Source organism: Branchiostoma belcheri, unplaced genomic scaffold (genome assembly GCF_001625305.1).
Source record: "Branchiostoma belcheri isolate BF01 breed outbred unplaced genomic scaffold, Haploidv18h27 scaffold1, whole genome shotgun sequence".
Taxonomy (NCBI): Eukaryota; Metazoa; Chordata; class Leptocardii; order Amphioxiformes; family Branchiostomatidae; genus Branchiostoma; species Branchiostoma belcheri.
In genome coordinates this window covers 4,158,809-4,179,957 of record NW_017802379.1, presented here as the reverse complement: position 1 = coordinate 4,179,957, position 21,149 = coordinate 4,158,809, and the positions used below count along the sequence as shown (strand labels likewise).

General features: G+C 38.7%; 1 protein-coding gene across 1 annotated transcript; it reads left to right on the top strand.

The window, feature by feature from the left end:
- The first annotated feature begins 21 nt into the window (after positions 1–21).
- On the top strand, positions 22–19,884 carry LOC109467547 (ATP-binding cassette sub-family C member 9-like). Its single transcript, XM_019765570.1, has 38 exons — positions 22–80; positions 1,029–1,196; positions 1,994–2,148; positions 2,390–2,548; positions 3,844–4,032; positions 4,239–4,295; positions 4,960–5,166; positions 5,447–5,599; positions 5,880–6,035; positions 6,640–6,819; positions 7,212–7,329; positions 7,534–7,574; positions 7,831–8,010; positions 8,257–8,331; positions 8,645–8,719; positions 8,877–8,961; positions 9,118–9,223; positions 9,342–9,525; positions 9,694–9,774; positions 9,934–10,071; positions 10,221–10,321; positions 10,619–10,734; positions 11,427–11,440; positions 14,247–14,416; positions 14,609–14,678; positions 14,894–15,051; positions 15,922–16,014; positions 16,207–16,309; positions 16,465–16,578; positions 16,761–16,881; positions 17,176–17,306; positions 17,489–17,567; positions 17,997–18,105; positions 18,392–18,495; positions 18,721–18,770; positions 18,930–19,013; positions 19,199–19,261; positions 19,382–19,884. The coding sequence occupies exons 2-38, from the start codon at positions 1,064–1,066 to the stop codon at positions 19,517–19,519; spliced, it is 4,290 nt and encodes a 1,429-aa protein (XP_019621129.1). The 5' UTR covers positions 22–80; positions 1,029–1,063; the 3' UTR covers positions 19,520–19,884.
- The last annotated feature ends 1,265 nt before the right edge of the window (positions 19,885–21,149 follow it).

The window sequence follows — 21,149 nt, the reverse complement described above, 5'->3', positions numbered from 1 at the left end:
ACAGCCGCCATTGGATCCTAATAAAAACATTGGGACATGCTAGCAGTGAGCTGTACTGATGATTGTCCTTGTGATTTTTGGTAAGTTTTCATTAGTTTCTGAATATCTAAACTTTCGTAAAATATAGTGAAGCTGTGTAGTAGGCTATGAAGCAGTGTTCGGCCATATCTTAGTCCCGATCATGTTCAATTTTGGCAGGAATTGCCAAACATTTTGGACAGAGACATCATGATGATCAAGTTTCATCCTCATCATTTTTTGGACTCCATCAACAGATGAGGTCCATTATGGAATGATGGGGCTGATGTGGATTTGCTAAATGTACACATTTCTGTTATAAAAGAATTGTTGTTGTTATGTTGTTTACTTTTGATATTATGTACCATTGATATTTTAGAGAAAATCATGTTACAGTGAACAATCTTCTAGAAACTTGGCTGACCCCATGTTGTTAATGGATGGGTGCCTGCTATTTTTGGCTGGGATGTCTCCGTATTGGGTTGAAATGGCCAGGGCTGCAAGGCTGTCAAAATAACTAGATATCTGGCTCTATTCTTTGTATCCGTGAGAAAGAGCCAACGTATTAAAGTTTCAGATTGAATTTATAGGAAATGGTATTAAAATGACAATATTCAGAGGGAGGACTGCTTTCTGAAATTGCAGTAATATTTTTACTATTAAAGCCAAAATTATTAACGGGTGTGGTCGTTATTTCTGCCCTTGTCAACACTTACGTTTCATCATGGAGGTTCAGCGTTGCAATTACTGAGCATGACAAGCATAGCTTTTATCTTTTTGCCTAAAACTACCTTAACATCATCATCATCATTATCACCCTTAATTAAATAGGTAAGAATCATTATTAGTCAGTAGTAAATGATTTATTGTAAACTTCATTAGTAGGTGAAAGATCAAATGCAAAAAAAAACATTTATTGTACATTTATTCTTGTCAAAAAGTTCGTAACATGTATAATTGTTATTATTTATTGAGTGCCTCACCTTCTTCAAATTTCTTTCTTTTGTCAGATTTTTCCAGCTTGAAGTAACAACAGACATCCGGCATGTTCTGTGGGAACCAAGCTAGCGGCTACAGTGTGGCCAATGGCACGCTGGATAACATGTGCTTCGTGGAAGCCATCGGGATCATTCCACACGTCCTGTTCCTCATCGCTGCCCTTCCCATCCTGCTCCTGGGTAAGGGAAAGTCAGGAATTCAGCTTCCTTCCATTACCCCCAGCATGAATTCAACTACACGTAATTGATGTGACTATTGCTCATCTATAATTTACGAAAAGATATAATAACTAGAATCTAAAGTAAAATCACATCAGCAAAGGCTGGGGATATCTACATTAATTTTTTCAAGAAAATCTAACAAATGCCTCACTCATTGGATTATCACATCAAGGACATTATAATGTATAATGTCCCTAATCACATACAATATTGAATGATAATTAGTAAGGAATGTTGTCGGCAACTCTGGCATACTTATCAATGACAATCAATTTGTTATCTAATTGTTTGCATGAGAAGCAAAAAGATCTAAATTTCATCTTTGATATGAAATAGGACTTTTGGCTAACCACTTATTATTGTACTAACATTTAAACAGAGCATGGTGTGTGGATATGGAAGCCAACACTGCATGGTCCTGACATGCATGACTCCAACCAGTGTGGATAACACTGCCAGTCAGTTTCTCAGGTAAGAAGACTTCTTTTTAACTTAGATGCTTCTAATGTGTGCTATTGCTAGATGCTTATTTTCACATTTTCTCCAATAAAAAAAAGTATAAGTATTCTTTTTATACTTCTGCCAGGATTGTAATTAAGTTGGAATTATGAAAACCATTGCTGTGCAGTGTTATAAATTTTCTATTTAAAAAAAAAAGGTTGACATTCTTCTATTACGTATTAGTCATCAATATCTGACTGTTACTTGTCTACAAGAAAATGACTTTTGAATGTGCCATTTCATGTGACGTACAGGATATGGCACAGTCAACATCAACCACAGTTCCTGGCTGCACTACCCCGGCCACAGCCTGCGCTGGAGCCTGACTGTCCTGCTGCTGTTCTTCCTGTCCTGTGAGATAGCCGAGGGCCTGCTGTCTGATATGCACTCTACTGCGTCATACTTACAGGTGAAATTAGCCACTATTATATTCTAAAACTCAGTAACACAGCTGCATCGGAGTTGATTTTGATATTCAATAATTTTCTGTATCTGTGTACATAAATTATAATCTGGATAGCCTGTATAGACCCTAAGTAAGAATGTGTTAAATTTTAATGAATCTTAAGATTCTGTAACTAAATGTGGCTGTTTTACAAAGTTGTTTGTAACAATTAGTAAAGATGGAAATATTATATTTCCTCCCCCAGTTGTATATACCTTCGGGTGTAACGTTTGTAGCGACGTTAGTGACAGCAGTGTACTACCACAATGTGGAGATGTCCAACTTTCCCAAGCTTCTACTGTTGCTGCTGGGATACTGGGTCATCGCAATCATCATGAGGATCCTCAAACTGTGGAACCTGTATGTACAAGGTAGGTCAAAACTATAGCAGGTATTAAAAATATTGGGTAACTCCACTAGAGCTCTGTGGCTATGTGACGCATGTGGTAGTGGGAATAACATACATGTACATGTAGCCCTTTGGCATGCATATAAATGTAGAAGAAAGGAATTTTCTTACTATGTGATAGTACAAAATATTCAAGCATTATTAAACTTATTATTATACTTAACGTTACTCATGTTATGTCAATTTCACTACATTTACTTTGAACAAAAGTCTATTCAGAGTTCATCTTTTGATAGTTGTACATGACGTGTACACATAAGAGACATTCTGAGAATTCACAACTACATCCATTTTTGGAAGCCTTGTTTGGAGTAGAATTTGTATGTGCATGTATATCATTCTGTACTAATCTTGTTTGTAATCCAATAGAATACCCTTAAGCTTCTATATGTAGATCTTTCGAACATTTTGGTATGGTACATTGTAGTAGATATGGTCGTAGCAGGAAACTGCTATAACAGGATCCTTAGTTTCAATCCTAAAGAAGTTAAGCAAATATTTGACTATTTCAGGCCAAGGACGTGACATTTGTAGAGAGTGACAGCTGCTGCCTATCCAAATATTTCAGGGTTATACGGTCCCATGCCTTGCTCCCAGGTCAAATCTAGACCACCCCAAACCCTGCAATGTAAATCATTGGTCACTTCGTAAACTGTAATTTGACACTCAAGGTTCACAGATATTCAGACCTCATCTTGACCTACAGATATGCAGCAGTAACCTTTTGTTTACATTAACTGCCAATTTTAGTTATGAGCTGTTTTGATTTTTACATACTGTCTAAACACTTTTCAGGACAACTGGGTTGTTTCATACTGTTTTCCCAAGTACCTCTGAAATTAACACTTATTACATCTTTATCAATACTGGTCTTGCTCATGCAGATTTTAGTTTTGAAGACACAAACAAGAACATTTTTCTTTGGTTATTTTGGTATCAAGGATGACTTGGCCATTTGTATATGTTGACTTTTAGGTCTGAATGCTCTCCATCTGCGACTGGATCTGAACTGGCTGATTGTGGCTATCTACTTCCTGTACATCTGTATAGAAATCAACTTTCTTGTACAGAAGGTAAGAAATGGTTCCTGTATATTATAACTGTTGCAATGGCTCTGAATGACCAGTGTACAGTATGAGGCATTTTTATGACTTTACCTCACATCATTGATGAAAGTCCTTGTTAAAAATGTACATGTAGTCGTTAAGCAAATTGAATGACAGGGTAATTTATGAAAATTTGGTTTGCAGAGATATGCCTTCTTCAAGCCGCCATCCAAGGGATTGGACATCCCGGAGGACCTACAGCAGCAGGACATGCACTTCCACCAGCCGTATGTCAACCTGCTGTCCAAGGTCACCTACTGGTGGATGAACAAACTCATGGTTCAGGGATACAGGCAGCCAATCAGCATGGACAACCTAGGGCAACTGCCAATGGTAAGGCCTGTTACATTGAACTCATGGTACACCAGTACAGGCAGCCAATCACCATGGACAATCTAGGGCAACTGCCAATGGAAGGGCCTGTTACATTTACCTGTAATTAATGATGCTGGAGTGCAAGCAACCAATCAACATGGAAATACAGTAGTAATTTTTAGCAAATGATCTGTACTTTAATCTACTTTTTTGTGTTTCCTTAGCAACACAAAGCACAGGCAAATCTAGAAAGGTTCAAGAATGTCTACAAGAAAGAAAAGGTATGTTGTTGTTGGATGAGTTGTACATGTAACAGTTGTCTTTATGAACCAAATTCCTATTTGAAATTGTCACCTTGCACAAATATATGTGCCTGAAAAGTAAAAATACCGGCAACATGTATATCTACATTTTATAAGCATTCCATCATATCATTTTAAACATTTCTAGAGAATCTAGTAAGTGTGAACTCAAACATGTTTTTCAGGATTGCAGTGTTCTTGTACTGTATTCACAAGCCTTGAATTATTCCTCTTGACACAACCAAGTTGTCTTGTGGGAAAATTCAGGGCATTTTGTTTTCCTTATATGTTTCTTCCAACAGATTAAAATGTTAAGAATGAAATACAGAAGGAGTGGTCAGGACTTTTTGGTACAAAAAACAAATTATTTTTCCTATGGAATATGCAATACACAACATGTACATGTACTATACTTACAAGAATACCCTACGTGTTCTATTTAACTGTTATTAGCACTAATGCTGTAGGCTAAAGCAATTCCAGACATGAGTAAGCTTGTATTCACTTGGTTCATGACTCGAGTAGATTTGTTGTGTGCAAAGAACTTTGTCAACCCTTGAATTACCTACGTGATGAAAGTATTCATGGCAAAAAGCTTTAATTTCATTGTTTTGGTAATAATTTCTGCAACACCCCTATTTAGGAGAGAGCTGCCAAGGCAGGACAGACCCCGTCCATCTGGAAGTGTTTCTTCAAGGCGTTTGGCGTGCCAATCGTGTACAGCTCCATCTTCCGTTACCTTGGTGATCTGTTAGGGTTCATCGGTCCTCTGTGTGTTGCTGGGATCGTCAAGTTCCTGGTCGAGATCCGACAAGGAACCATTTCCTTTCATGAGTCTCAGCAAGTCAAGGTGATTTCCATTTAATTTTGATTACTGGTAACTGTATGTGGGAAAGAAATGTTGACAATGTACATGCAACCTGTACATGTATGTGTGAACGATGAAGTGGATTTTGCTCTGGTCCTTTGCAATTATATTATTACGAAAACCTAACACAGAACAGATGTATTTTTTTATGCAGAAAAGAATAAAGCTTCTTACTTTCGTATTTCTTCATGAATCAGAACTTTAAATTCCATTCCTCCCATGCAGTATGTAATTAATTTCCTGTCCCTCGTATTGCCTACAGGAGCACTATTTTGTTTCCCTGGAGGAGTTTATGGAGAATGGGTTTATCCTGGCGTACCTGTTGTTCATGGCCACCCTGCTGCAGCACACCTTCCTGGAGATGTCCTACTACCTCGCCATCAAGGAGGGCATCAATCTCAAGGCTGGCATAGTAGTAAGTCACCTTAGTATCTACATGTATTAGGATGAGCCTTCTTTGATGAGAAAAGTATACTGTCTTAATAACTAAAATGATTGCACGTAAACGGTGGTAAGATGTTTATTCACAAAAAAAACTATTTTTTCTTTCCTTCATTTTCTGCTTCCCATTCATTCAGCCCTGGCATTGCATAATGGATCCTGAAAAATGGCATTTAAGGGTGGCTACATACATTCACTTTGCACAAGCCTTAAGTTTGCATTAAAACCCCATATTCCTCCTCTCTTGCACACAGGGACTGGTATATGAGAAAACCCTTCGCATGTCCTCCTGGAGCCTGTCCAATGGGGACTGGAGCATTGAGCAGATCATTAACCTGATGTCTGTGGATGCCAACCAGATCATGCTGTTTGTGTGGTTCTGTCCTCATCTCTGGGCCATGCCTGTTCAGGTGAGTGGAGATGGGAGATATTTTCACTCATCAGGGATCTTTCCAACAGTTTACCTGACAATTCTAACTACAGATATTCCTTTTATAGTGCCAAGTGCAGCTTTTGACAAGTGATGCATTTCAGGTATTGTCTCCTCTTTGATCTGTATCTGTATCTGTATAGCCGGTATAACCGCCTTTCGGCGTAACACACCAGATCAGGAACTGTCTGGACAGAACATTAAGCTACTGTCCACTGACTGTTAATTGCACTTGTCAAAAAACCAAGAGGAATTTTCTGGTACAATGTATACAATTTTTTTGTCTTTCATGATCATGTCAAGACCAATAGAAGAGTAGCTTCCCAGTAAATAGAAGTCATTATGAAGCAAGCTTTAACTGTAATTTCTAACAAAAAAAGAAATTACTTATCCAGATTTTTGACTGTACAACTCCAATCTTTATCATGAAAGTTCATCTGTCTTGGTACTACTTGGTAGTAATCATAGTAAAATGTTGAACTTTATTCCAACACAAGGATTACACAGGATTACACAAATTTTCGACAACGACTCCAGTCTTTGTCACAGAATCAAGACATGTTTTCCTTTTTGTTTGCCTCCAGGTTGTGATTGCCATGGTGATGCTGTACTACCAGATGGGTTATCCTGCAGTGATCGGTGCAGCCATCATCGTCGTGCTGTGTCCTGTACAGTACCTGGTCGCACGGCAGATGACTCACATGCAGAAGGACACCATGGACTACTCCGAAGACAGGTTCAAGAAATTCAACGAGATGCTGAAGGTAATAGACTTACTTTTAAGTTCTGTAGCTAACTTACATGCTTAGTCAAAAAAGAAGTGACATTATAAAAAATTTAGATTGACTACCACCATAAACTTGCAAGTAAAAGGCAAGTAACTGTGTAATATTTAGTCATAACCGTTACAACTGGCATTTTTTTCACTTGAAAAGAATTCAGGCTGACTCATTTTACAGTAGAAAAATTTATTAAAATCTGTTCTTACCACTTGCTAAAAAAAGCAGATTTTTAAAGAATACATCAAGTGCATTTAAGTTTGCAAGATTTTTATCTTCGCAAACTCATCTCCTTGCGAACTGTAAAATAAATGCACTTGCAGTAGTAAGGATTGTAAGCAGAGGTAAGGAAACTGTCTTGTTGTTGCCTTCTGCAGGGCATCCGTCTGCTGAAGCTGTACTCCTGGGAAGGCATCTTCTGTAAGCTGGTGGATCGAGCTCGCAACCGAGAAATCAGCAGCATGAGGAAGTCATCTATCTATCTTGTCATCTCATGTGAGTTCTTGTGTTTATTGAAATACATGAAGCTAAAAACGATACAAATCAGGTGCGACAAACCTTTACTTTACAAACTGTCATCCCAAACAGCAATGTGTCATCAGCATGATAATAAATATTTGCTGGTCTGTATGAAAACAAGGCAGCCTCTAGATTATGATTGTAATTATGTCCTTCTAACAAATTCCTGTTGTTTTCCAGTGTTCTTGACAGCAGCTACTCCAATCATTGCAACAGTAGTGGTAAGTAAAACATTGTACTTCTCTATGATCAAGGTGTTGGGACTGTGACACCTTGCATACAGTTGTATTGCTTAGTTCAGATACTTGTGTTGTCTGGAATGGAAAATACACTACAAAATATCATTTTTCTCTCTGCACACTAGTACTTTTCTGCATAAATACCACCGAGCTAGATGCATGGATTAACACATACAGCCTACACATAATGAAATGTGTAGAATATTACTTTTCAGTAACCATCCCTGTTTCCTCCCAGACCTTCAGCATCCATCACTACATGTCTGATGAGGCCCTGACAGCCGGCAGGACCTTCGCCACCCTGGTCCTGTTCAACATCCTGGTGGTCCCTCTCTTCAACTTCCCCATGGTGGTGGTGGCCATGGTCAACGCCATCATGAGTGCCAAAAGGCTCAGGCCATTCTTAGATATCCCAGAGGTAAAGTCTTAAATGCATCGGTGAAGGTTAGACATCCAGGCAATAAGATATGCCAAAAAACAGTCACTCAAGCAACTGGATATGATATATCATGTGATGATTTCCAGTTGCTTGAGTAACTTTTTTTTGCAAAAGTCCTAAATGTTCCACTCTTTTAGTGAATGGATAATATTATACAGTTCTTTGTTGCACAAGCTTGAAATGCCTTGTCACAGTATATTTTCATTGTCTTTTCCCCGGCATTAGGTGGACCGTGGATTTTACCTGACAGGGGAGGATGAACATGAAGATGCACAGGACGTGCTCATCACCTTGCTCAGGGTCAGTTTAGGTGTCAAGTTCAATGAACAGGTCAAGTTCATTAAAGGATTAATGATGGTAAATAGTTATGCAAAGATCAGCTATGCAGCCCAAAGTCATCTGTATTGCTTTGTTGCGATATCAAGAAATAAAAAATAGGAACAATTATTCTATCATGAGCATGGCACTTTTGATACAAGAAGAGATTCTGCTGCCATGTATCTGCCTTTTAACCACTTCATTTCCTGCTGGGGACATTATGAAGAATGTTGATATTGCATTCTATATTTATGTATGATTGCTTTTGATTACAATTACTAGTCCTGTTTTACAGATGTCTGGCATCCACATGAAGAGCATCAAAAGACAGAAGTCAGGCAAGATGGTGCCAGACAACTTTGTACTGGAGGTAAAAAAAGAAATTCTACAAATACAATGTACTAGGAAATGATACAAGACTAGAGAGATGTGTATTGAGAAGAATGCTATTTTTTTCATTGCCTGATGTGCCTGATGTTACTGATGGAATTTTGTTGTACACATTTTTAAAACTTGTCCTGTTTCAGGTTACAAATGGACACTTTGCGTGGGACCTGTCATCCGATGCTCCAACTACAACACTGTACGACATCAACTTTAAAGTCCCGAGAGGTAACTGTCCCTATAGCAGATATCTAAATGAAATTCTAATATCAATTAGTGAGAAATTCATGCCTCAAGCAAATAACCTTTTTAGCCTATAAGTCATTTGGTAATCTGTGACTGTAGACAGTATCAGTGTCTATTTTCATTCTATCTGTTTTCTAGGTGCCCTGACTCTTGTGATTGGTCCCAATGCTGGTGGGAAGACCTCCCTGGTAAATGCTATACTTGGAGAGATGAAGCTACTGGCTGGGGATGTGGCCTGGTGCTTGTAAGTACACGTTCCACATACAAGTTCCTCTAGTTTCAGCTAGATGTCAACACATTGGGTTCTCACATTTCTGTTCGCGCTACATGTTCTTAGTGTTGTATGTCTTGATCTTTTCTAGGGAAAAGAACAAAGTGTCCTTCCATGCCCAGAAGGGCTGGCTGTTTAATGCTAGATTGAGGGACAACATCGTCTTTGGACAACCTTTTAACCAAGCCAGATATGATCGTGTCATCTCAGCTTGTTCTCTACAAGCAGATATCGACATCCTTCCTCAAGGAGACCAGACTGAGATTGGAGAGAGGGTAAGCTAATCATGAGGGCACATGACAAATCAGACATTTTTTCTATTTAAGATCGTCACTGTCCTTTTCTGCAGTAATACTGAACTAATTGAGTTAGTTCAGCATACTTAGTGACTCTATTTCAAGGTGATTGAATTTTCCATAAAATTTTGTTCCTCTGTGTCCCAGGGAATCTGGCTGACTCCAGGACAGAAGAGACGTGTGAGTGTGGCCAGGGCCATATACTACAGCTCTGACATTGTCATCCTGGTAAGTTCAAAATATACAGGCAGAATACATGAAAATCTTTTTTTTATTTTTCTGTTATAATTATGATTTTTATCTTGTTGCATTCAATATAGTTTTTGTTAGACAGTGTCTGATATTAAAGCACAGCTTCATGACACCTTGATCTTCTCTACATTCTAGGACGACCCTCTGTCCTTCCTGGATGTACATGAGGGAAGTCACATGATGCAGGAGGGCATTCTGGGTATGCTGCGGGAGGAGAATCGCACCGTCATCTTAGTAACCCACAAGCTGGAGTATCTCAAAGAGGCAGATAATGTAAATATTTTTTCTCCTCCATGTATTTGATATTCCTACTTATGGTTTTCAAGAGATCTTGTTCTATTGCCTCATGGTCCCCTTTGCGTTAGTTCTGTCAGTATTTTAAGGCATAATAAAGTGTATCTGTTGACTGTTTGTTTTCCCAGATTTTGGTGATGAGAGACGGTCATGTGACCCACCAGGGTACGTTTAGTGAGATCACCACAGAGGACCCGTCCCTGTATCAGATGTGGAAGAACACCATCAGGTGAGGTGGTGAACATGTTGGACTGATTAGCAAGGTTTATGTTATGAGTGAAGGGGTGAAGTCTGCCATCTCTGATGGTCATTTTTTTAGCTTTTTGCATGCTGAGTTGCCATGATTGTAATGATCTGGAGGAACCTGAGTGTTAAATTTTAGATATACTACTTTGGGTATACTTTAATCAACAGCCAACCATTACATTGTTTTACCCTACTAGTATTCCTCACTGATTTAAAAGTAACTATAATGTCTTAGTACAGATATTATTGTGTTAATGTATTGGTTTTCTGAACTTGCCAGCTCGCAGGCTCAGCAGGAGGAGGAGGAGAGGAGGAAGGACCAGCGGGGGCTGGAGAAGAAGTATCTCCGTCGCCAGGCAACCAAGACACACCACAAGGAGGAGGAGGACCTGTCAGGTTGGAACAAGTAGTATTAAGTCTCTACAACCTGTTGTTCAAGAATTTGTTGTTCAGTACATATCAATATCATTAGTACTACTCAACTCACTGCCACAATTGATGACACCTACAGAAATACTGGATATTTTCACAATGTTTTACATGACATACCTGCCATTCATTAGTACTGTGATTCTCTTTGATAACACTCATGTTCTGTGTTAAGAAGCATTATTTTCGAGCTGTATTTTCATTCAGTTTTTTTACTACATTCACTATCGATTCACTGTATCCTGAATAGTGTGATTCTATGTACATGTACTAACCTCTCCATTTCTGCCCCCCTCCCCCATCAGAAGAACCTGTACATCAGCCCAGTACACCAACCCTTTGTATACCAAAACCAGAAATATATGTTGGCAAGTTCAAAGCCATTTGATACATATCATTTCAGCTTCCTCAAGTTGTATCATTCTTTAGTGTATTTCGGCTTGTTAGTTATTTTGGGGTAAAATTTTCATCATTATCATTCTTTGTCCTCAGCAGACAAAAAGGGCCGCACCCATGAGTTATACATTGGCAAGTTTCATCATTTATCATGATTGTATTTAATATTTATTGCACATCAGACTTTCAGAATTACATTTCATTTTACTATGCTGGGAAATATGGTAATCATGACCCCTTCCTTTATTCCGGCATGTTTGCAGATGAAGAGAAGAAAGTACATGATGTCTACATTGGCAAGCTCATTAATTGTTTTAGTTAAATGTGTATTTTCCTTTTTCTGGCAACATTTTCTCAAGTTGTATTGAAGTTCCATTCTAACCTTTCTGTCCATTTCTTCACCTTGGTATCACATTGATGGTTCTGTTTCCCTCTGATATCCACATCATTCACTCATCCACACACCAGATGATGACCACAAGGTCCACCATGAGGTGGTTTCTATTGCGGAAGTTCCCATCAAGAAGAAAGACCAGGAGGACAAAGACTCTGGCAAAGGGTCCAGTGTGTCATCTCAAGACCTCCTCAGTTCACCAAGTACTGTTCTTCTGGCATATCCATGTTGGCCACATGTACACGTCTTGCGTTTCAGCTGACTTTTAGACTAATCCCGTCTTCTGTACCATGTCTTAACTATTTTACACTTTTATCTGCCCTTCGTACAGTAGCCAGGACTTGTGTTTGAATGAACATTAGAGTTGCTTGTCACATTTCACAGTCTGATTTTAAAGGGACACAACTACATTGTATTTCATCATCAGCATTATCATCATTTTGCACTCAGAAAGCAGTAAATGAAATACAAACCATATCATTTAAAAAAAAAAACACAACATATATTTGAATGGTATTTAAAGACTGTTCTATAGTGTGCTCTATAGTGGCAGTTGTTGATGATTGTGACACTGATGACTGTCAACTCTGACATATTTAGACAAGTAGCTACAGTATAGTTTAGAAACTATGCTGCAGATTTAGATTGCCCTGCATTCAAGTCTTGTTTGTATCATCCTACAAAATTGTTGTCTGCAACTTGTCCTGATGAAGTTGTCTTTTATTCCAGTAATGACTTGCTGTTATGTGTTTCAGTTGCATCTTCAGCTAAAGTAATGATGGTATTTACATGTCTTCATGTTGTTTGTACTGTCTCACCAGGATATTGGACTAGTCTTTCAGAAGACAATATGTTGGAGATGCTGTGCAGTGTGCAGTGTTCCTATGTTTCATTGTTGTTCTTTTATCATCACTACCCTTCTACTTGAGTCTGAAGTCTGTGTCCCTTCCTCGGATAAAACCTCTAGGCCATGAAAGGGTCTCATGTCCGAACAAACATAAAAATACTTGGCTATAGTATTACAATGGGCTTCATGCCACCATTAGAAACTGTGACAGTTTCATAATTATGTAAAACCAGTGTATTATAACAAGCACAGAACTGCTTGACAAATTTGAGACATGCATACATGTATGACGCTTATAGTTGATGTAGTCTTTCACTCCGTTTTCCTCCATGCTTTCCTCTACCTCTCCCATGCTACACTCTTCTGTCCACACTCTACCGCTGTAGCTGCTGAAGGTAATTCACTCTAAAGCTATTAGTACCCCTTTCTGAATATGGTTTTGCCCTGTCCAATCTAGGAGTAGTACTTTATAAAGTAAACTAATCTTTTCATCTCACCCAACAATTATTTATAAGTGCTAATTTTGTTGATGTGGTTTTTCACAATCTGACAAATTTTCACAGTATAACCCAACAAAATAATTGGTAAAACCATATTCTTGTACATGTACTACTATCTATAGCAAACAACAAACTAAGACAGATGCCATGACAACTGCTTTGCAATGCAAACTCTTACAGAGGCTAACACTGTGCATTTAATTGCAGCTGCTGCAAAATTAGTAGCCAGTTTAATTGACTGTATAAAGACTAATTTGCTTCTAGTATGTTCCAGTCGTCACAGAAATGGAAAGCTCTTTGAAATACCCTCAAGGGTGGATACTGAATACCCTTTTCACTCTGGGACACTTGGATCATCTACTGTCATTATATCATATCATCTAATTCATTGTATTATGTGCTGTCATCATACCATGTCACGTAACAACCACATTTTTTTGCATTAGCACAAAATGTCATTATCATATCTCAATGTATTGTGTTCCGTTCACAAGTTACTTGACAATGTGTGTAACTGTTATTTGTTTTATGCGTTATAACTATGTTGACGTGATTACATGTAACAAGTTGTGTTGTTCATTATCATCACAATGCAGTGTGCTATTAGATGGATTGCATGATCGACAACTTAATGTAGCACATTTCATATACCTTCAAATATCACAATATTTTTATGGTGTACATTTTTTATAAAACATAAAAAGATATTTATGGTCATAGACCATGGTCATAGACCATAAATATCAAAACCAAAGCCAGTGGCAATCTCAATGCTACATACCAGTGGTCCCAGAATGAACCTATGGGGAACACCCCCACCTTTTTATTTCAGAGGAAGCTGAGAAGAAACAGATGGCAAAAGACGTGATGTCAGTGCCCATGTCTGCCTACATGACATACATTTTGGCGGGCGGCATTTTGTGGGTGGTCATCCTTCTGGTGATCAGTATTCTCAAGCACGGTGTGATGGTGGCTGGAGACTTCTGGCTAGCTGAATGGTCATCACTGTGGATGAATGGAACGGTAAAACTACACATAAACATCAATAAACCTATTGGTCAAGCTTGCTTCAGAATACATGAAAAGACTGTCAGCTATTTCCATGTATTAAGATTTAGGGTACATTTACCACATCCTATTACAGTACATTTGCACTAATAATGTAGCTTTTGTTAGTTGCACAGAAACTGAAAAAGGAAGTCTGGAAGCTATTGCATTGTATTTATTTATCACAGTCACAGTAGCATGAAAAACTAAAGACACTACTTCTTCAGTAGATCTTTGCCCCCTAAGATAGATTGAAGTAACATGATACACTAGTTTTGTTTGGTTGCATTGGCAGGCTCTGACAGAGGATGAGTGGCATTACTACATCTACGGCTACGTTGGACTGTCCTTGTCGGGAATCTTCCTGGCGTTCCTGGCATCCATCATCATCGTGCTGGCAGGAGTCCAGGCCGGGAAGAACCTCCACAAGAAGATGCTGAGGAGAATCATCCTGGCTCCGATGAGGTAGTACTACATGTAGATCTTTTCATCAATGTTGCTCATTACAATGTGTATATGATATAGGATTGGTCTTTGAAATAGAACAGATCAGGTGTTAGAAATTTTGAAATATTTGAATATCAAAATGAATGGAAAGTTGCAAATACCTAGTGTGTAATACGTTTTAAACATTTAATGGTTAAACTTCCTCTACAGATGGTTTGACACAACTCCATATGGACGCATCCTCAGTCGCTTTTCCTCTGACACTGCCACCATTGACCAGGTAATCTTGGCTTCATTCTAGTTTCATACTTTCTATTATCGAGTATCTCGCTGTAGTTTTCTTCTAAGCTGTGTGACACTGTGTGTTTGTGCATGTTCTCTGTGTCAGTCTTTCTTTGGTATTCCTTTATGTTTGCCCTTCCAAGCCATTGCCTTTAGTGATTTAATATTTTCTATTTTTTCTGACGTTCTGTTCTCTGCACCTTCCCTCTGTAGCAACTCCCGACGACTGCAGAGTCTTTGATCCGAACCTTCCTGCTGTGTGTTGCCGCCCTCCTTGTTAATGCCATCGTCACTCCGTACTTCCTCATCCCTGCTGCTGTCATCCTCCTCGGCTTCTACCTGCTGCAGAAGTTCTTTATCCAATCCTCCAGGTAGACTGTCCTGAATGTTCAATATTTTGTAAGCTAACGATTAATCTGTGTTTTGTTGTGATTTCTTTACTGTAAGGTGGGTTCTTCAGCAAAAGTTTTGTAACTTAAAGGTTTTTTGTAACCTAACAAGTGTAGTGTCAGAAAAAAATGTAGTTAGAAAGATGGTGAAGTTGCTTTGACCACCACTGAACTTTTGGAATGAAAGTCTAACCTTTATCTGTATTCCATACATGTAAAATACACATACTAAATGAGGGAACATACTTTTAACAATGGGTCATATCTAGCAATTACACACATTTACATGGTTTGGTGGATAGATATTAGCCATTGTTGTCATAATGTGCAAGCTAAGAGAATTTGTGTGCTGTGTACTAACAGACGTCTTTATGGGGCTCTGCTGTCTTGCACAGTGATTAGTAAAAGGTATGTTCTGGTAGGGATGTTCCAGAGAAACCAAATGTTAGGCAGTAGACAGTTTGGTAAAATCTGTGTGCCCACTGTAAAACAGGATTACATGTAACAATAGATAATTAAGAAAAGGTCTTTACTTTTAACAAAGTGCCACGTTGGCTGCCTATTTTTTCATTTTTCTAGAACACCCCTTGTGATTTGTGATTTTCTGTCAGTTTCTCCCTATACCCTGCTTATCAGATTTGAGTTGCTTTTTCCACACCAATTTTTTGCTTGATTCACCAACTTACATATGTTTGTACAGAGTCTGTCCCCCTCTTTATGGTTTGAGCAAATCCCCATTTTAAGCAAGATTCTACTATTAATAATATTTCTTTGTTTGGCCTGAAACCAAACAAAAAATTGGTGTGGCCTTCTGCATTCTGTTGAGTAGTCTTGTGTTTTGTTCTGTTACAGGGAGTTGCAGCATCTGGACATCCTGACTAAGTCCCCTATCCTGTACCACTTCTCTGAGACACTACGGGGGCTGTCCACTGTCAGGGCATACAGGTCTGTGTGTCTGCATCTTATGTCATAATTACTTTTGACAGTTTGCTTTCTCATGTTCACATACAATTAGGGAAAAGCTGGTGCTTTGCCCCTTCGCTGCTTTTTTTGTCCTAAGAAGTTGCCTGGCCTAACCATGATATTGTTTTGCAGAATATTCTTAGTTTGAGTATTGTGTTTCCTGCTGTTGTTTAGGGATGAGAAGCGTTTCCAACAGAAGCTGAATGATCAGATTGACCAGAACACACTGGCCTTCCTGTTCCTGAACACTGCCAACAGATGGCTGGGAGTCAGGCTGGTGAGTTGATCCCACCATATACCTTTCCTGTCTTCTCTTCTGTTTTTTCATTTACATCATTGCAATGTATCCACACATTGTATTTCTCTTGGAATGCTATTGTGGTTAGTACCATGTTACATCATGATGAAGTTTTCTGTGACATTATCCTGCAGGACTATCTGGGTGCGTTTGTGGTGTTGTGGGCTGCCATGTGTTCCCTGGCAGTGGCTGTGTACAGTGACCTCCCTGTGGGACTTGTGGGTTTGGCTCTCACATATGCACTTATGGTAAGTAATGCTGGATGTGATCCTAATTTATCTGTCCTTTCCCCATTCCCTCCAACTGTACTACTGCCCCCTGGGGACAAGTAAGTCAGAATTCATACATCAATAGTGCATCTCTTTTTGTTTTCTGTTGAAGAATCAAATCTGTTATCCTTTGCTATAGCTGGTACTTTCTCAAATCACAGGTGTCCACTTACCTGAACTGGGGTGTGAGGAACATTGCAGATATTGAGATGCAGATGGACGCTGTCCACATGGTGTCCACCTTCTCAGAAATGCCCATAGAACCTTATAGGAAGGCAGAGGGTAAGAACATGTAATTTAAGACTTTAAGTGGAATAGATACATTGACTGATGAATATAACTACCCTGTAAGAAGAACACATGACATAGTGCAAAATCAGAACTATACAAAAAGGTGTGTGGTAGAAATTTGTTCCGATATGTTCCAGTATTGCATACACCATACACTACATAATTTTTCATCTGCAGATTTAAGGAACATGCATGGTATTTGCTCAGTATTAGTCTCAGTACTATGATACTGAACACCTGTCATTAAGCAGTGTTTATTGTACAGTGATTGTTAATTTGTTCCAGGTAATGTAGAGCCACACCGTGAGTGGCCAGGACGCGGTGAAATCGTGCTGGAGCATCTGTCCACGCGTTACGCTCCTGATCTGCCCGCTGTACTGAAGGAAGTCGACCTCCGTATCAAGCCTGGCGAGAATGTAATAAACTTTAATTAAGCCTACCGAAAAATTAAAATATTCCCTGGAAATAACAAGATGGCATGTACAGTATATACAGATTCAATGTAGTTTGGAAATTCCCAAACTCCTTTTGACTACTACATACAATAAACAGACGATCTGAAGTTTGTGAATTTTGTTTTGTAATTGTTATTTTCCAGGTGGGCATCTGTGGTAAAACTGGCAGTGGCAAATCTTCCCTCTCCATGGCTCTCTTCAGGATGATTGACAACTTCCAAGGTACTAGTCACCAAAGATGACTTCTCTGTACTTGTGTCCGCTTAATTAATGTATGGTAGTCCTGTATTCAACATATGGTTGTCATTCAAGGATACTTATCAGGGACATGTAGAGGGTTTGCATGCCAGAAAGCAAATCAGCTCCATGGAGATGAAAAATTCACTGGTTCAATGGAAAGCAAACCAGCACCATGAAAAGGAAAACATCATTGTTTCTATGGAATGCAATTCAGCACCATGGAAAGGAAAACTTCACTGTTTTCATGGAAAGCAAATCAGCACCACGGAAAGGAATACTTCACTGTTTCCATGGATTGCAATTCAGCACCAAGGAGAGGTAGAAATATGTATTACTAAGAGTCAACATTTCAAGGTATCTGCATTCTTTAGTGAATGGAACTGCAATGACATGTCCATATTTTCTGTCCAGGTAAGATAGTGATTGATGGGATAGACATCTCAGACGTCCCCCTGAGCACCCTGAGGTCACGTCTGACCATCATCCCTCAGGATCCCATCCTCTTCAGCGGAACTATCAGGTACAATGGCCATACTTTCTAAGTGTGTAAAACACAGACAATACCAGTGGGCTAGTCCATTGGTAGCACTGTGTATTATCTGTGTGTATCTGTATAGCTGGTATTACCACCCTTTGGTGTAACATACCATCGCAACTTGTGCCAAGCAGATAAGCAATATATAAGTCTTGAATGTGACTCAGTTGTGGAATCAAATTTGACCTACCACATGCAAAGTGAGCATTTTATCCACTAGGCTATTGCTATGGTTAAGGTGATGTTATTTCATGAAAGCTGTTGGTTTCAGGTTTAACCTGGATCCAGCAGGACAGTACAATGACAAGGAATTGTGGGATGCTGTGGAGATCGCACAGCTGAAGCCTCTGGTTGTCTCCTTCCCTGAGGGTCTCGGTAAGTCATCTATCATGTTTGTCTCTTCCATACAAGGGAAGGGAAAATCTTATCCCACTTTGGTGCCTTGATAGCTTATGTTACGAGAAAAGCAAAGCGACTTTGTATGTTCAACGCAGTGCTACAGTAATATGTTGTACCAGTATGAGATTTATATGTTAACAGTTGATGTATTCAGGTTTGAGAGACCTTCCATGGTCTGATGTCTTTATTTTTATTCCCCAGACACAGCAGTAAGAGAAGGTGGCTCTAACTTCAGTATTGGGCAGAGACAGGTAAAAACCATATTTTTATACTATATCATTTTTTGGCTGTATTCTCAACCTAGAATGGCTTCAATAGTAAGAAGTCTTGGTACACTGTAGACTAGATTGAAATGTCATGTTGGAAAGATATACCTACAGTTATCATTCCATTGTTCTTCACCCATGCAGCTTTTCTGCCTGGCCCGTGCCTTTGTCCGCAAGTCTCGTGTCCTGGTTATGGATGAGGCTACAGCACTAGTGGACATGGAGACTGTGAGTACCGTATATATTATAGTCAACCTGCACAGGGTTGTATGTTTTAGTGAAGTCTGGCAGCCTTTCTGTCCTGATTTTGAATTTTTTACTTCTTTTTCAAACCTGAGACTGCATTCATAAATACCTTATTTTAAACAGCATTCCAAGAGATTTCAAACACATAATTTTCTCTTCTACTCCAGGAAGCTGTGCTGCACAGAGTGGTGAAGACTGCCTTCACAAGCTGTACTGTCATCACTATTGCTGTGAGTAGCCAATTCCTTGTCATTGCTGGATTTTAGTCTCATTGTGTCTAATCCTTGCCCTTTAATTTCATACAAAAATTGTGTAACAGTACTTAAGTTTTGTTTTGTCTTTGCCCCTAGCATCGTGTTGAAAACATTCTTGAATGTGACCGCGTGCTGGTGTTTGGTGGAGGCAGAATCGTGGAGAACAACAAACCTAGCGTTCTTCTGCAGCAAGAGGACAGTATCTTCTCTTCCTTGGTCAAGGCCAACCTATAAACAACCAGCCACTTTGTTTAACAGAATTGACAGATTATGAGTGTGCTATGTGATGTTTTTCAAGTTGACCACAGGTGGTATTAGAAGCTTATCATAAATTTGATTAAACCCCAAAAATGTAATTCAATGTATGATGTTGATTGTAATAAGTCTTACTACTAGTACCTTGTTGCAATGCTTCAGTTTTCACTGATCACCGTAAGCCATGCCTTAACTAATATACTGTCTGCCGTATGCCTGTTGATATTTGTATGGGGACTTGATAAGCAAGGGAATTGGACAGTTGATTCAATTCCTGGTGTCTACAATTAATGACTGTTTGATAAATACATTGTAACTCAAGTCGTTCAAAATTGTGTTTTAGACCCATGGCTGAATTGTGACACTGCTAATTCACCTAATTTTATATATGAGCGTCTTTAGGTTAGTTAGAAATATTGTTCTCAACATTATGTAACTGTGTCTCTGTAGCTTCCAAGTTTGGCAAAAATGTTGTAAATTTCTTGTACAAGGTTCGCATGATGTGTAGTATCTAGTAAGTATTTTAGCTGGCAAAATACTGTTCCATTTTGTTGAACTGTTCTTTGTCTCTTCAGTGGGCAATTCACCGGAATAAGTCCAGGCTATTATATATAAGTGGTAGATGGTTTTACCAACTGGCAGATAATAGCAGTAGTTTAAAGTTGTAATATGATTATTAAGAAAGTCTGATATAGTATCATCCCATGACTGTTGCCAAAAATTGTTGCATGTTTTTCCTTGGGAGATGTTGCTGGTAGTCTGTAAGTACACGTGCAGGAGATACCATATTGTATCCAATATAGAATGTGGTTGACATGCTTTCTGGTCTTGGTTTGTGATTGAGGTAAAGAAAAATACAAGATGGCAAAATTTTGTTACATTAAAAAAAGGCTACAACTTACAAGGTCTGAACAAATTTCAATCCTTTCATTTGTTTTCAATCAGTTTTAGGTAGACATAGTTGATACAATATGTATGTCACAATTTATGTTATTTTTTCAACAGATTCATCTCATTATACAGGAACGTATTGTGTACCTTAAGACACTATAACTACTACAATGGCATCTACCAATGATTACTAAATGCTCCCAAATTGTAATTTCTTGGTCTTTTATTAGAAAACTTTGCAGCGATATCACAGAAGGAAAGGTTAACTGTTTTTCAAAGGTACATAAGAAACACAGAGGGAGGTGGCAGTTTATAGGGCTGATAGTTCATGAACAACCTTCAAACCTTGTGTCACCACAAAATCATAACAGTTCTAGTAACACTACCTATACAGGACAGAAGTGTATGTAATATTTAAATGAATGAACATGTACATCATCTACTGTGTATTTAAGTGGACAACTTACCACTAATACATGTTCTGAAAAGACTTCATATGGAAATTTTTATACCTCTGAACTCATTTGCATACAGACCATTTGGTGCCACCAGTCTTTATCACCATATCTTTATGTATTTTGCACATTTCATGGAACTAAAACTTGAATCAATGCTATATCAAGCAACTAAAACCGTACCACATCTTCTCTTTTAATCTCATCATATAGCTGTAGTACAGTTTGTACCATTACATCTCTTTCATATCACACATCAGGAG